The 17,699-nt window shown below is 33.0% G+C and overlaps 1 protein-coding gene across 1 annotated transcript in view; it reads left to right on the top strand.

Annotated features, from left to right (window-relative positions):
- The window catches only part of LOC140451325 (glutamate receptor ionotropic, delta-1-like), a 93,527-nt gene that overhangs the window by 62,061 nt on the left and 13,767 nt on the right, over positions 1–17,699 (top strand). The window contains exon 9 of the mRNA XM_072545093.1: positions 4,813–5,078. Coding sequence (XP_072401194.1) covers positions 4,813–5,078 — 266 coding nt within the window. The remainder of the gene's footprint in view (positions 1–4,812; positions 5,079–17,699) is intronic.

Raw genomic sequence — 17,699 nt, 5'->3', positions numbered from 1 at the left:
ATACGAATAAGAACAAACCTCTACTGGAATTAAAAAGCACAAATCGTAATAGATAACGAACCCAGTCCAGAAATTGAAATCAGGAAAGGAGTTAGGCAGAGATGTATTATGTCCCCGTTACTATTTAATGTATATAGTGAAGCCATTTTTGAAGAAGCATTACTATCTCAAAGTGAAGGAATAATAATTAACGGAAGATCTATTAACAACATAAGATATGCAGATGATACCGTGATTATGGCAAGCTCTGCTGAACAACTCCAATTACTGCTAAACAAAACAAACAGTTTCTGTGAAAAATATGGACTAAAAATGAATATAAAAAAGATCAAATACATGATAATAACAAAGAAAACAAATATACCAACAAATATACATTTGGGAAATGTACCATGGAATGGAAATACCTAGGAACCTGGATTTCAGATAATAATTATCAAAAAATGCGTTTGTAAAAATGAAAACAATTCTCTGCAACAAAGACAAAGATTAGAACTGAGAGTAAGAGCACTGAGATGCTACGTGTTTTCGATACTGCAATATAGACTTGAAAGCTGGACATTAAAGCAAGAACACATAAATAAGTTACAGTCTTTTGAAATGTGGTGTTACAGGAGGATGCTTAGAATAACATAGATACACACTAACACGGAAGTATTGCGAGAAATGGGCAAAGAATGCGAAATAATAAACACAATAAAAATATGAGGGGACAGCGATATGAACTGCTAAGGCTGATAATACAGGGAAAGATAAGAGGAGGAAGGAGTATAGGAAGAAGGAGGGCGTCATGGTTGAAGAATTTAAGGGCCTGGTTTAAATGCAGTTCCATAGAACTCTTCAGAGCAGCAGTAGATAGAGTAAAGATAGTGATAATAATATCCAACCTCCCATCGGGAGACGGCACTTAAAGAAGAAGAATCTATCAACATTAAGCTGAATGAAAATCAACGAATTGAAATTCTAATAATAATTGGTTGTGGAGATAAAACACGTACACAAAAAAAAATATGTACGTTATTTAATAATAAATACCTCAATAGAGAACTAATTTCATAATCCACTGTAAGCAAAGTTAAGAATAAATTCAGAGAAACGGGTCATGTCAAAGACCTCCCAAAGGTAGTAGGAAACCAATTTTAATATCTGAAAACAAACAACTAGAGTTCTGTTTCTGTTCTGAGCCTTTCAAGATAATTCCCATACCAGTTTACGACAAGTAGCGTAAGACAATGACATGGACCATTCAACAGTAATTAGAAAGCTAAAGAAGGAAAAGTGGCATTCTTACAAAGTACGTTTAGTGCAACAACTTATGGAAGATGATTTTGATAGACGAAATGAATTTGATGAAATTATATTGAAACAAAATAACAGAAATCCGATGTTTTTATAAAGGTTTTCTCTGATGAAGCTAGATTTTTACTAAACGGTCATGTCAATCGTCAAACTTATCGGTACTGTGCTACGGAAAATCCACACTAGATGCAAGAGTGCCGTAATCAAAACCTGAAGAAAGTTCATGTGTGGGCGGTAATTATACATAATAGGATTATTGGATCATTCTTTTTCGAAGAAACCTGAACAGGTCCTCGATATTTAGAATGTCTTGCTTTAGAACTTCTTGTTCCCCGAACTGAACCGGTTGTTTCCAAACTGAAATGATTTATAGCTGCAGCAAGATGGTGTGCCTCCACACTATGCCGTCTTAGTTCGCAACTACTTGAACAACGTCTTTCAAATCGATGGATAGGTCGAAGAGGAACAATAGAATGGCCGCCTAGCTCACGTGATTTGACTTCTTTTGATTTATTTTTATGGGGATGCTTAAAAAGTACAATATACCTAAATAGACCACAAAATATCAATGAACTCAAAGAAAGGATACGTATTGAGGTTGCATAAATAACTCCGGAAGTTATAGAGGAGGTTCGAGAAGAATTCGCGACACGTCTTTCTCATTCTATTTAAACTGAAGGTAAACAATTTAAGCACTTAATTTAGGTTTCATTGTAATTAATGAATATTACATAATAGATATTTATTGTAATAATAAAAGTTTATTAATTTTTTAAATAAATGCAAACATCAATTACTCAGACATATCGATATGACCTTTCAAATAAAATATTACATCTTCATCCACATTTCAATTTAAAAATTTTGGCAATGACGTCAACACGCTTATACAGATAACGTCAAAAATATAAAAGTAACCTTACGAACATCTTGTTTAAAAATAAAATCGACGGGTTTCAGGATTTTTCCTTAAAGTCTCCAGTTTACGAAATAACGAATTTATTCCTTTTATTTGCACCATACCACGGTAGGCATTAGTGATGGGACGACTTGGTTCGTTTCGGTGACCCGGGTCTTCCAGGTCATTCATTAAAATGATTTGTTCATAAAGATCCGTTTATATGAACGACTAATTAAATTTGTTGTGTAAAGGTCAAATGTGTAGAGTTTAATATTGATATGTTTATGAATCTTTCTGAGAGTATATGAATTAATGATAATGCAGGGCCCGTTCATAGAGATTCGTTTTAATTGCATTGTTGTTTACGTGTAGAATTCGATATTGTTACTATAAATTTAAGAATGAAATATAGTTTAACAGTAACATTAAGATTTGTATTTCTCAAATCATCTTCAGAAATTATTAAAATATAAAAAAATACTTGAAAAAGTTAAGTAAAATTACAAATTTCATATTGGTATGTTCATGAATGAATGATAATGCAACATTTAAACTGGATTTCATTTCCTATAAATTTATAAATAGAACAGACTAAGGTACTATTGACTCGACAATTCGAATGTATACAATTTTACAGTTGTGCAGCGTAAGTGTTTCGCCGTTTTGGGAAACTGAAATCAGCGACAAATTCGAACGATAGGGTCACAGAATGTGATTGTATCAATCACGGGTCTTCGAAAAGATCAGATCTTTGTGAACGGATCATTCGTGACCTTCTCTTCACTAGTGGGCATACATATTAAATTATTAAATTATCATTAAATTTATTTTATTACAATATTATTAATTATTATTAACTTGTTACATATATCTAGGCATACATACACAGGGGAGAAATAAATATGCCATTGTATTTTACATATTTAAGACTAGGTCTCCACTTTCAGCCTGGCCCGACCAGTGGGGGGGGGGCAGGGGGGGGCAAAATCCCCGGGGCCCGGCCGTTAGCAAATTTAAAAAAATTCCTTTTATTAAAATATTTTACAACAGATTGAATTTGCTTGCGGTTTTAATTATGAAATTAGTATAAGGAATATTATCCATTTGGAAAAGGTAATATGCAAGAAATTATTTCTTTGCATAAGTTACAATTAATAAAAATATATCGGGAATACATTGCGCGTGGAAGCTCCTGATCAACCGGGTTTTAGAATATCTTAACACCTTCAAGTGCATCCTCATGGCGTCAATTTGGGTGAAAGTGTTGGTACCCATCAACTACAGAAGTCAACTACTTCAAACTATGGACGCTACTTTGGATGTTGAGAGTAGTAATATAGAGAGCCTAATTGATGATTTAAGTGCCTTAAGAAATAACTGGGACAAGATATTGTCTGAATGCAAACATGTTGCAAATGCTTATGGTATCGAACCGGAACTCTCCACTTCCCGTGCGAGAAAGAGGAAGACTTTTCACGATGAAACAGCTACAGAAGATGTAATGTTAAATTTATCCCCGGAAGAACGCTTCAAAACAGAAGTTTTTTACACAATAATTGATGTTTTGGTGGCCAACCTGAAAACGAGGTTCACAGCACTGAGAGAAATCGAAATGAAATTTTCATTTCTTTTATGGAAGTATAACGAAATGGACGAGAATACGATCTCAGAAAGTTGTGTAAGATTCGCCGAAGAGTACAATTCAGATGTAAGCAGGGATCTAGTTGATGAAATGATTTACTTGAAAACTGTTAGTAAATCAAACGTCTCAGATACGTCGCTGAAACCATCAAAACTTTTGAACAAGCTCGTGTCCCTTAATGTGACAAATCTTTTCCCCAATGTGTGCATTACTCTTCGCATATTCTGTTGCCTACCAGTATTCGTTGCTCAGGCCGAGATATCATTTAGTGTTTTGAGCCGAATTAAGAATTGTTTAAGATCTACTATGGGTAAACAACGATTATCTGATTTGGGACTGTTAAGCATAGAGTCGAAACTTGCAAAAACTCTTGATTTCGACGAAGTGATCCAAAATTTGCGGATAAGAAAGCAAGAAAAGTTATGTTGTAACTAACAGTTCTATTGTAAATAATTAAAAACAAAGTTTAATTGTTAAAACTGTTTTAATTTTCTTCCTTCCTGTGTCAATAGCATGAGTGTTCATTATTACATATCCCAGTTTATGAGTTCAGATCAGATCAGATTTTTGGGAATTTTTATTCAACTGGGTTAGGGATGGAGGCCCGGCCGGGTCTCATCCTCGGGGCCCGGCCTGGCTCTGGGCGGCCCTGCTTTCAGCCATTAAAAAAAAACTCAATATTTTAAATGTAAATATACGCACTTATTATGTACCTTATAGATAATCTACATAAGTAATCTTTTGTTGACCTCAGCCAAAAATTGCAATGAAGGATACTGCTAAAACTTTAAATTTGTCAAAAAATATATTTCACATAAATATTTGTTTTCTCAGAATCAGAAACTTGAATACACTTCCTCGAGAATTATGTAACTTTTACATTCGTAATTTCCCGAACAAACACTTTAAATATTTGAATATCTTCAGCGGTCTTGCGAAATAAACTAATTCTAATATGTTTATGTTTTAGTCGGTTAACATTAGTGAGCTTAAGCAAATATACTTAAGAGGATATATTCAAAATGATATTAGCAACATTTCTGAAGGTCTGCAGAGGGTAATAGGAGGTAATTACGGACTCTTTGCATCGGGGGAAGTAGCCAGACCGGAAATAGCTAATCTGAGTAATTGGAAATGCAAGTTTGATATCGATGAGATCAAGATTCAGTATACGCAAGAGTATTTTGGAATTGTTATGTCAAAGAAGTCACCATATAAAAGGCTGATTAATTTAAGGTATTTTTAGCATCACTATACTTGCTTTATCCCTATTTCCTGTCTAACCATTCCCTAACAAGTGTTTTTTCACCTTTCGATGCTGTTTAAATTTAAATAAGTTCCAGTGGTGCCTATTTGTCTCCTAAATTTACTTTAATCAAATACCGAATTACTAAACATTTCGTTTTGTTATGCAACCAACAATTCGATTAGGTATATAACATCAAATTTTCTAAAAATAGGTGTTTGTGTACAACGTGGTTCTGTGTTTTGTTGCTATGATACATATTTAGTATTTTTACCTGCAAAATACTACTAAAAAAGGATCATGAAAGGGTTTGTTGTGAAAAGTAAGTAAAATGTCTAATAAAATCCATTTTTTCGTCATTGTTTTCGCACAATTCATGTAATAGGGCATGGATGACCCAGTAGTCTTTTTGCTCGGATCATTACTGTATCATCAGTTTTTTATAACGACTCTAAATAGTGACAACAGTTCTACTCTTTGCAGTTTCTAACTTATGGCAAGACGGTTTTTAACACAAAAAGAATTGGAAAACATCGCTGAAGAGCTAAGTGAATTTTCAAAACCAGAGCAACCTTTTCCAGTCTCAAGTTTTGACGAAAATTGACCCAGTAACGAAGATTCTTAGATCCAAAATTTTACGGATTTAGGTCTTTTAACGTCGAGTTCAAACCTTCCTTTCAGTTCCGAGAACTGTGTTTGTTATCATCTTTCATTTTCTTCAGTTTTCATGTTCTCCAAGAACAATAATGGCCCATTTCATGGTCTTTAATTTATCTAATGCTGTCCAGAATCGTACATGATTATTGAGCCATGAGATCTGTCTTCTACATCGTTCACGTTTGCCTTTAAAGTTGCTTTCAACTGCCAATTTGCAGCATTTCAGCAGATTATATTTGACATTTCTCAGAACGCGTCCAAAATATTCTATTTTTTCTTTTTTGATGTTGTTACCAATTTGGGTTTAGTGTTCTGAAGCTATTTTTTTGTGGCATTTTTAAAGTAGGTAATTACTATTTAAATGGGAATAAGCCACAATTAAAGATTAAAGTACGTTTATTGACGTTTCAATTTCCACTTCAGAAATCGTTCTCAAAATACAAACAAAATATTCGGTTTGCTTTAAACACTTCAATGACAATTTTTTTCAATTTCAGAAGGGCCTTTCTCGTCGGCTAAATCTGCGTCTGATCTTTGTTGTCCAACTGTTTATTTAAAAAGCAATTAAGGTATTCTAAAGATGTAACTCTCTGGATAGTATTGTTATTGACTGTTATTCTATCTTGACTGATATTATACTTGCTCACTCCTATATATTTTGTCTTTTTAAAATGTATTTTAAGTCAAATTCGGCTCTTCTGGTTACCACCGCAATAATATGTGCATATCTTCTAATAGATCAGTTACTGAGGGTTTTTACCTCCGAATTCTTTACAACCAAATCGATTTATTTGAAATTTTGTGTGTTGGTAAATAATTACTCAAGGAACAAAAGTTATATAGTGCAGGTGTGCGTTTCCACCCTGGGGGTGTTTGCCACCCCTTTTCGAGGATGGAAATTTTTTCACTCAAAATAACCACGCTATTCGATAGAAGGACAAATTGTAAACAAAAAATGTAGTTAACATTTTTTTCACTAGATCAATACTTTTTGAGTTATTCGCTATTGAAAAGTGTCATTTTTCGTTTAAAAAACCATGTTTTTCAAAGGTTTTTTAAGAATAGCTCTGAAACTAAGAGTTTTATCAAAAAAAGTGTAACGGTCAAAATTAAAGCTCATAAAAAAACAAAAAAATTGGCTTTTTAACTTATATTTTCTGTTTAATATTAACTGAGTTATGGCTGTTCAAAGAAGGTTTGTTTTTGTTTTTGTCTTTCAATACGAGTATTTAACGTTAAATAACGGAAAACGGGTACAATTTTCGACAAAAACTCATATAATATTTTTAAAAGAGCTTTAAAATGAGTGGTGGTAAAAGTCCTTTGCACCAACTGTACGTGAGATACGATCAAAAAAACGATGGGTTTCTCAATTTTCTGTAAAAAAAACGCAATGAAACTAACGTCATGTTCACTAGGATTGAAACAAATTGTTTTCCCTATAGAATTCACTTTATTTTAGTGTTTTTTGTATGATCCAAAAGTTTAGCCACTTTAGAATACCCAGTTTTTGAAAAAAGTATGATTGCATTTTTTTTTTTTAAATCTTTTTTTTTATAATAGGGGAAGCCGGGGCATAATGAGCACCCTAAGGACATTGGGTAATTTTGATCTTGTTCGTGGTAATATGGAAATTATTTTAGTTCTATATAGTTACATATTTATTATTTTTTATTACAAAATACAATTTTAACCTAAAACTCACTTAACAATAAAAAAAATAATAAAAAATGTTAAGTTAACAAAAAACCATTATGCCCCGGGTATGGGGCACAATGAGCACAGCATTTAAGAAAAGTTTTGCTTATTTCTGGCACTGTTCACAAATATATTTACACTCATCGTCATCGTCCTCTTCTCCAGCACAGGAGCAATGAGCCCATTTTTCGCATACACAACAACTTACCCACCCTTCAGTTGATTGCAAGTATGAGTATCCACAGTATAGACAATCTACATCGGAAACGTCACTTTCCGAGTCATCTTCAACAGTTTTTTGTTTTTTCACATTGGTTTTAGACCTTTTTGCTTCTTTTTTTGTGTTTACGTTTGCTGTTTTGTTTTCTTTTTCATCCTCATCATTCTTAAACACTTTTCGTTTTTTAGATTCAGCGTTAGAATTTCTAGCCTCTTTAATTTGAGTTGACTCCATGAGCTCGTTCTTGTAGGGCGATTCTGTTAAAATATCTGTCTTTCCCCGATGTCTTGTCTGCCTTTGTTTCTTTGTAGTCTTTGGAATGGGTAAAATTTGCTGTGGAGAAGCAAACACAAATTTAGTTGGCTTATCGTTTTGATAAGGTAAATCGTGAAAAGGCAATCTGTTTGACATCCCAGGCTGTGGGGAGTGCCTTATGTTTTGGGAAGGTAAGTCTGAAGAAGGTGATCTGTTTGACGGTCCAGATTGTGGAGAGTGCCTTATGCTTTGTGAAGGTGGCGTGTTCTGCCGAGGCTCCATAATTCCAGCATTTTGCGACTGTTCTATATTTGTAGTATCCGCTGCCACAAAATCAGCATCCACAAAAATATTTGGGTTAGGTGGCCATATCCCGGTAGCTTTAAAACCATTTATATCTATTGACATTGTTCCCGCTCGAATAAACGCCTTTCCAAAAAGTTCAGTCACTTGGTAGTGAGTAACTACTCGACCTGGATTCAACCTTAACCAATTTTTTATTTCGTCAGCGTAATAGACACTTAATGGTTTCATGAAGCTTACATCTAGTGGCTGGAGTTGATGGGTACAATGAGGTGAAAAACACAACAGAACTATACCATGCTGTCTTGCAAGGTCAATAAGTTTTAAATTTTTTGTGTGCGTAAAATGGCCATCTAACAATAACAACACAATATTTTCTTTTGAAGCTCTTGACCATGCTACGAATTTTTTAAACCATTTAACAAACAAATCACCTTGCATCCAGCCTGAATCATTACACTCAGCCCAAGACCCTGGTGGTGCGCCATCTAACAGTTCCGGCTTCATTCGTTTCCTTGGAAAAATAAAAAGTGGAGGCATGAATGAACCATCTGCACCCATACATATTTCCACAGTAAGCATCTTCCCTCTCTCTGCGGACGACAAAGACCCAACTTGCTTTTTCCCTTTGGTTGCGATAATTTTATTGAGACTTTTGGCAACAGTGGTTATGCCAGTCTCATCAACATTAAATAATCGATCTGCCGTTATCTAGTATTTCTCAATAGTCGTAGTTAGAAGTTCAAAGAACCTATTTACTGAAATTTTGTTAAACCCCATAGCGCGTGCTGCAGAAGTTGCCTTTGGTTTTCTCAAAAATAGAACATCATGCCTTTTAAGGAAAGCAGACAACCAATCTTCTCCCGCCATTTTGGTGGTATGATTAAAGTTATGGGAAATTTCGTTTCGTTCTGCTAACTGATATGCAACTTTTCGAAGGTCTCTTGATGTAAGCCCAAAAAGGCGATTTTCCATATCTTGAATATAGCCAACCAACTCCAATTCCTGCTCTGGTGTAAATACCGGTTTGAAGAATTCCATGCCTTTTTTAACGGCAAAAGACATGTCTTGATTGGCTTGGTATTTACGTATGCGACGTTGTAAAGTACCACGAGGAACAGCATAATTTGTGGCAGCGGTTTGACACGCCATGTTTCGATTTATAACAGCATCAATTGCTTGTGCCATTCCATTCTCTGTCCAAGATTGTCTGTTGGTCTGTTTTATATAATTACGCACCATATTTGCTTAACTGAAATAGAAACAAACGTTGGTTTAAGAGTGTATCTAACAGCTTGATAACGAGGGGCAATACGGACAGGGGCATTATGGGCACCCTATTATTGCTCATTTTGCCCCGCTCATTATGCCCCACGCTTCATATTTATAGTTGGTTGAAGTTTGCTTTATAGCGCATGAACCACTGGTCTCCGACCCTTTGACCCTTCACCCTTTAAACATGAAGGACTTTAGAATGTTTTAACATTCCTATACTTATAGCCCGTTAAATTACCTGTAAAATTACCGTTTTTTTATGCATGTTGTAACATCAAAATTAACCGACTTATTGTAAAAAAACCAATAGTACTTTTTAGAATAAATTTTGAAGCATGGAAAAATTTTATAATTTGGAGCATTTCAATGGAACTAATAGATAAGTAAAATGAGTAAGATCGAAGATTTTTCAGCCTTGCTTCAACAAATGAGGTACAAATCTTTTATTAAAGCCACCACTAAAAATAGTGCTGTTAAATTATCATCTCTTGTTCTGACTGTAAGTGCTCTGGATGAACATACCAAAAGGGGTTATTTACAAATCCAGATATGGTTGGGAAATAACAGCTTAAATATTTTGGATTGGGGTTGGTCTAAAAGTGGAGATTCTTTGGAACCAATTAAAATGCAAAGTTTGCCAGCTTCAAAAGAACTGCTGAAAATGATTTTTTGCAATTGTACAAAAGGTTGCGGATCAGCGTGTGGCTGTCGGAAGCTGGGATTATTTTGCAATGCAACATGCGGAACATGCTGTGGTAACAATTGCCAAAATTGTCCTCCGGTAAACGAAGACCAATTGGACGGTGAAAATTATGATTCCGATGATGAATAGATATTCATTTATTTTATACCTCGTTTTATATAAATATTATTTATTATTAGTTTTTTGGCAAATAAAAAAATTGTAATATATTATACCTAAACTAAATTTTTTCTATATATGTACATGTCTAAGTTAAGGATTTAAGGATTTTATTTTCATCAAAAGGAGTGCTTGTAATGATTGAAAAAAGTAGGCTCATTTTATAAGTAAAAAATTAATTTTTGTCTACAAACAATGCACTCTAAAAATGTTTCAAATCGTTAAAAATATTTTTTAATTTATTTTTGACAAAGGGGATGGTTGTGAGGGTTGAAATGTTGAAATTATAATAAAATGTTATTTTATAAGCAAGAAATTGATTTTTGTTTAATAAAATGCACTCAAGAAATGTTTTAGACCAATAAAAATATATTAAATTAATTTTTTAAAAAAGGGGTTAGTTGTGAGGGTTGAAATGTTAAAATTATAATAAAAAGTAATTATATATGCAAAAAATTAATTTTCGTTAAATAAAATGCACTCAAGAAATATTTCAAACCGATAAAAATATTTTTTAATTCATTTTTGTCATAAGGGTGGTTGTAATGGTTGAAAATTTCCAATAAATAAAATATTATTGTATACCTAGGGTATTAATTTTTATTTGTATTTAAATACATAATTGAAATGTCTCAAGCTGCTACGACTTTTTTTTCATATTATTTTTATAAAAAGTATTAGCTTTTAAGGGTTTTTAAAGGGTTTTAAGGGTTAAAAAATGTAAATAATTAATTTTTATATTAGAGAATACATTACAATATTTACCTTATGCGAATAAACAAGATTTAAGTGCATAAAATAATTAAATATGTGTTTTTCCCAGTTTCTTCAATAAGGGGTAGTTTTCACCCCTTAAAAACAAAAAGCGTACCTAGGGCGTATATAACTTTTGAAGTGGAGGGTAAGATAAGCTTAATTTGAAATTTTTAAAGAAATCGATGCAGTTATAAAAAATTCGGAGGTATTACCATATTTTAAGCCTCAGTAACTGCAGTATAACCTGGTGGTCAACAAAATAGTGTCATCTGTCATCCGTAATCTTACGTTATTAATTGTTACTCAATTCACAACCACTCCTATGTCTACATATTCAAGTTTTCACTAATAGACTGTCGGATTTCAATACGGAGTTCAACCACGATTTTATACATTATGTCTTTGTATATGATATGAGATAAGGAAAAAAAGGAAATGTAGAGTTGAACCGGGTTCGTTTTTCTAAAAATAGAATTTTCCTTATTTTCCGCAACTTTTCCAAGTATTTTTTTTTTGTTTTTACGACCTTCCCTTATGCCTTTTCTCAGGCGAGGTACGAAGAAGAAAATCACGGACAGTGACCTATTAACATTACGTGTTTAGGTCATAACAGAGAAGCAAAAAATTATAATGATATGGAAACAATATTTCGAAGAAAATCTAAATGCAGACAACGAAAATGATCAGAACGAGACAATATATTATACGGCGGAGCTGCACATCGAAAATCCAAGTTATGAAGAAGTAGTTCAGATAATAAATAAACTAAAAAATAATAAAGCACAAGGAACGGACGGAATTTCGGCAGAATTATTAAAGCATGGAGGATCCGAACTCTGGGAAAGAATCCATTACCTAATAACATTAATATGGACGAAGGAGCAAATGTCAGAGGAATGGACAGTTGGCCTCATACAGCCAATATATCAAAAAAGGAGATAAGAGGGAATGCCAGAATTATAGGCCAATTACATTGCTAAATGTAATATACAAAATTCTTTCTGGTATAATCTACAATAGATTATTAGAATACTCCGAAAATATAATTGGTGATTATCAAAATGGATTCAGACCAAATAGAGCCACTACAGATAACATATTCATACTAAGAACGATACAAGAAAAAGCTTATGAATATGACATAGACCTATATAATATGTATATAGACTTTAAACAAGCTTTTGATAGTGTGAAAAGAGACAAAATGCTGGAAGACCTTTGTAATCTGGGTATACCTAAGAAATACATCAGCCTCATAAAAATGACATTACAGGGTTCAAAAGCCGCAGTCAGAGTAGATGGAGAACTGACTCCCTTATTTAACATCAACATGGGAGTAAGACAGGGAGATGCCCTATCAACCATGCTATTCAACCTAGTTCTTGAGGCAGTCATCAGAAAAACCAATATAACCGGCCATATAAACACCAAATCAGTACAAATTACTGCATATGCAGACGATGTAGCCATCATTAGTAGGAATAAGCAACGACTAATGGAAGTGTTCAAACAAATTGATCCTGAAGCAAGAAAAAGAGGTCTCAAAATAAACGAAGCAAAAACGAAGTATATGACAGTCAAAAGAATAACTGACAATGAAAATAATATCACAATAGACAACTATACTATCGAACGAGTGGATGCCTTTACATACCTCGGCACAGAAATCAATCAGAATAACTACGTAAGTAGCGAAATTAATGCACGTATTTCCAGCGAGAATCGTACATACTATGCTAATAAAAGATTGATGACATCGAAATTATTAGACAAAAGAACCAAAATGACTATCTACAGAACACTGATTAGACCCGTAGTAACCTATGGATGTGAAACTTGGGTAATGACGAAAAAAGATGAAGCCCAACTTAAGACATTCGAGAGAAAAATACTGAGGAAAGTATATGGCCCGGTACAAGAGGAAGATGGCACATGGAGAATCAGGAGAAACGACGAGGTTAATGAGTTAAATGAAGGTTATGACATTGTAAGATTTGTGAAAAGTCAAAGACTGTCATGGCTGGGACATGTGCAGAGACAAAACGATGCAAAAACAACAAAGAAAATGTTACAATGGAAGCCCATAGGAAGGCGAAAAAAAGGAAGGCCCAGAACGAGATGGTTGGATGACGTGGAAGACGACCTGAAAACAATGAACATAAGACAATGGAGAAGAAGGGCACAAGAGAGATCTGAATGGAAGGACATAGCCAGACAGGCAAAGACCCATCCAGGGTTATGATGCCAAAAGAAGTTTAGGTCATAATAAACACCTTTAGGGCACCAGTAGCGCTAATGCCAAATTTTTTAAAAGTAGAATCAATACTCCTCTATGGCTTCTTAAGATTGTATAAGGGAGAAAATTTCCAGCATTTCGTCATGCAACACATGCGATTTTCATCACAAAACAAAATTCAATTTTCACGTAGGTTTCCATAGAAAACCCAACAGTTTTCATATATTTTACTTTCCTGGATTTCATCTTTTAGTACTCTCAAAGGCATCAGGCATATAAGTGCAAAATAAAGTAAAGATATATATTGAATAGTAGGGATGACAGTATACAATCCAGTCGTACTCCCCTTATAGACGAGGCAATGAAGCACTAAACCTGCCAATTTTCCACAGCATGATGAATCGCTATGCAACTTCTTGCATTCTGTTCGGGAAATTATCAAGAAAGTTTGTGAATAAAATTCATGGTGTTAAAATAAAAATTGCATTTTATGCATAAGGAAAATGCATTTCCATGCCAAAGTGCACATAAAATAAAAGATTTTCCGAAAAATCAATTACTTTTAAAGTAATAACTATTTAAATGGGAATAAGCCACAATTAAAGGTTAATTGTGGCTTATTCTCATTTAAATAGTAATTACTTCAAATTAATTAAATCCAAATTAATCAAAATAAGCTCCAAATTAATTAAATTACCTCAAATATTGTATTTACGAAAAGGTTTACAGAAAATTTATATTAAAAACTCTATACTATACTCCATTCCACGAATATACGACTGTTTTAAATTCGGTTTAAGGTATCGATTTAACTGGTCCAATGTGCTGAATTGTACAATAGTAAATTCTCCCCATTTTTAAAATACTGTTATGACAGATATAAACCTTAGATTTAAATATGAAGTCATGATATAAATATAGAGTTGATAATTGATATAACAGTAGTTGTAATTCAGATTTTGAAGTATATAATTACTATCATTAAGTTTAGTATTGTATACAAGTTGGTTTTTAAATTAAGTAATTTAAACGAAGTGTAACAATACTTAAGTGATTAAATAGTGTAATTTATTTAGTCGAATATTTAATTAGTATTAAAAACACCAAAAAACTTACTTATTCTCTTATTCTCTAATTTTCTTTCTCTTCGCGCATTTTACATATTGTCTCACCGATTTCAAATTTGCAACCTTTGCAACCGGGAAGATCTATAGTCTTTGGTTGTCGGCGAGATTTATATTGTGCGACATTTTGTTCACTTTGTCCACTTTTTTTTTTTGCTTTTTGCAAAACCGACTTTAGTTTTGTCCCACTAATACAGAGTACATCACACACACGTTTATGTACGGACTGAACTGGTCGCAAAGGGCCCTTGTTGGTTTTCTCAGCAGTAAAATAAGAAAGTACATTAAATATAAAGTTATCTACATCCAAAACACGTTTCGGCATTTTTGGCTTCAATAAACAAATAGGTACACTACACTAAACTCTTTCTTAACGGACACCTCTTTACGGACGATTTTTAAAACTAAAATCAGTCGGCGATGAAACTGTATGTAAATGTTCGTTACATTTTAATATCTGTAACGACTTGGTACCTTAACTATCATTAGCCGGTATGTTATACCCGTTACTTTCGGAACTTTTAAGAGTACATCCACTCAAAGCAAACAAATATTTAAAACTAACAAAGTGAAATATGTATTAGATTCTCTTTCTGGTTTCTGAACCATCGTTTTGCCAATTTCTTTTCATTTATATTAAAAATAATATATTTCTTTTTATTACAGTTGTAGTACCTAATAAAGTAATAAAATAGTGTAATATCAAAGAAACCCGGCACGCCTCTTTGATGTTTACATTTCACCGAAAACCAACCCAAATGTCTGATGAACACATTTGGCTTTATAGACGTCATTGTATGTATTTGTAGGAGCGTTTGCGTAAAAATTTTTGTTATTTTCGGATAAAAGTTCACAATAAATTTTGTGTCTATCTGAACATCTATTAACTGAAATAATTTTAGTTTATATGTCATACTAACAGTAGATCCTTTTTATGGGAATAATAATTAGACCAATTTACTTTCATACTTCTACTTGCACAGTAAAATATTCGTTGTCGCAATAATCCAAAACAGTCGTATGTATGTATATTCGTGGAATTAACAACCTATACCAAACAAACAAGCAAAACAAACAATAAGAAGTTCAGTTCTAACATAAAATTTAATATCAGGATAGCAGAAAATAGGGAGGCTTGCGTAAATCCGCCAGAGTTTACATAGCCCGTATACTCTAAAAGTTCGCTTCGACTCTGCCTACGCTAGCCTTGTTTTTGTAGTATAGATGGCGCAGAATGTCCGGATAAAAATGTACAGATAAAAATATAATTTGTTACAATATTAGCAATAATTTTGGGCCAGATATTCCTGGAAAAATGTCGACTCATTAGGCGAAACAGTAATAAGATGGCTAACAGTTTTATTTAACAGAGTTATGGAAGTGGGACAAATTCCACACGAATGGAGAAGCAGTATTTTTTTTTAGTACTCATTTACAAAACAAGAGAGATAAACAACAATGTAGTAAGGTACATTCCCATCCCAAAATATAATACCTACCTTGACTAACATAATTTCGGTAGGTAAGTGGTAAACCAAGCCATCAACACAGCTGAGTTTAAGAAAGAACTCTACCTTTGAACTGTTTACAGGGTCTTGCTAGGCCCAATGACCTCACGATTTTTTTACGAGATATAAAAGAGTTATAAAATCAGTTCTAATTTAAAAGAAAATAGGCACATAAACATGCAAAATTGAAGAAATAAAAGCATATGAAATATTTATTAAATAATAATTAAATATTTCTTTACAGTTATACCAAAATAAAAATCTGTGCGGTCAGTGTCACTATCACCATCATCTACAATACGACAATACTTTGAAAATTATATGTGAAATTGCATTTTGTCAGCTGCTAATATTAATATTTTGTACTATTAATAAGCTTAAAGGGCTTGAAGGAGTAACATTTTTTTCGATACTTCATATTTTTCACAAATATATTCTTTTTTATAGATAAGTCTTTAAAATTTGTAATAAATCTTTTTGCGTATAGATTTCTTCAAATCAAATATTATCAAACATGTAATTTTGAAATGTAACTTTAATAGCATTGGCACAAGGAGCTTTATTTAATTGTCTACTATGATAACCCACATTGTCCATAAGAATTATTCAAATTATTGTTAATAATTTATTGTAATAAATTAAAATAAATATAAATTTATCTGTGCATTTTTATCCATCCTGTAAGCGCCATCTATTTAATAAAAGCAAGACGAGTGTAGTCGGTGAAGAAGGGAACTTCTAGAGTATACGGCGAAGTAATTGGCGAATCAGTAAAGTCTCCTCGTTTTTCTGTTATACGGATATCAAATTTTATATTGGAACTGAATTCGACCGGTAGGTGTGTGGGTGTTTAAAAAAGTCTGTAGTATGTCTGATTTATTTAAAAAAAGGGCGTTCTATTTCTATTAGAAAAGTGTACAATTTAATTAAAATTGAAGGGTACAGGGAAAAAGGAGGTAGGTATGTCAGAAATAACACATTCTGAATAAGGCGATTTTAATACTTCAAAACGGCACAAAGATTATATTTACATTGATCAAGGTATTACCAGAGGTTAAATAAATATAAAGGTTTCAGTTGAATTGCGGAAACATAAATTATTCTACTTTCTTTATTTTGCCAAACATTTAGGAATCACACAAATGTCAAAAAAAGTAGTAACAACGTTGATACAAAAAAATGCATTTTATTTCAGAAAACAAACAACGATTATTATTATTAACAGGTTGACTGCCAGGCGGTCGTATACGACCGACAGTTCAATAAGTGCTGCATGCCACGGCGCGCGGCGGTCGTATACGACCGATTTGATACGGTCTGTGATAGAGTTCCTGTTTTACTAGAGGTCGTATAGAGAAGCGAAATTATTGCAGTATTCGACGATTGTGGCATACAGTCGTCGTATATACATATCAGTTTTCATTTTGGCTGAATAGGAGAGACTAAAATGATATCGAAATTTTGACATCTTTATTTCGAGTAAAAAATATAAAACCATAAAAAATATCCATTACAAACTGAAATACATACAAAAGTTAAATAAGAACACAAAAGAAATTAAAAATTATCGGTTATTTGGAGTGTTTGTTTTTCATCATTTTACCGCGACTTCCCATTTTATTTCAAGAAATAATAATTGTTTTTACTATTATCTAAATCTAAAAATAACACGAGCACAATTAACTTACTTGTCTTACTAACAATCAAACCTCTACTG

The sequence above is a fragment of the Diabrotica undecimpunctata genome, chromosome 1 (genome assembly GCF_040954645.1).
Source record: "Diabrotica undecimpunctata isolate CICGRU chromosome 1, icDiaUnde3, whole genome shotgun sequence".
NCBI lineage: Eukaryota > Metazoa > Arthropoda > Insecta > Coleoptera > Chrysomelidae > Diabrotica > Diabrotica undecimpunctata.
Note: the sequence above shows the minus strand (reverse complement) of the source record. Positions and strands in the feature narration are given on the sequence as shown.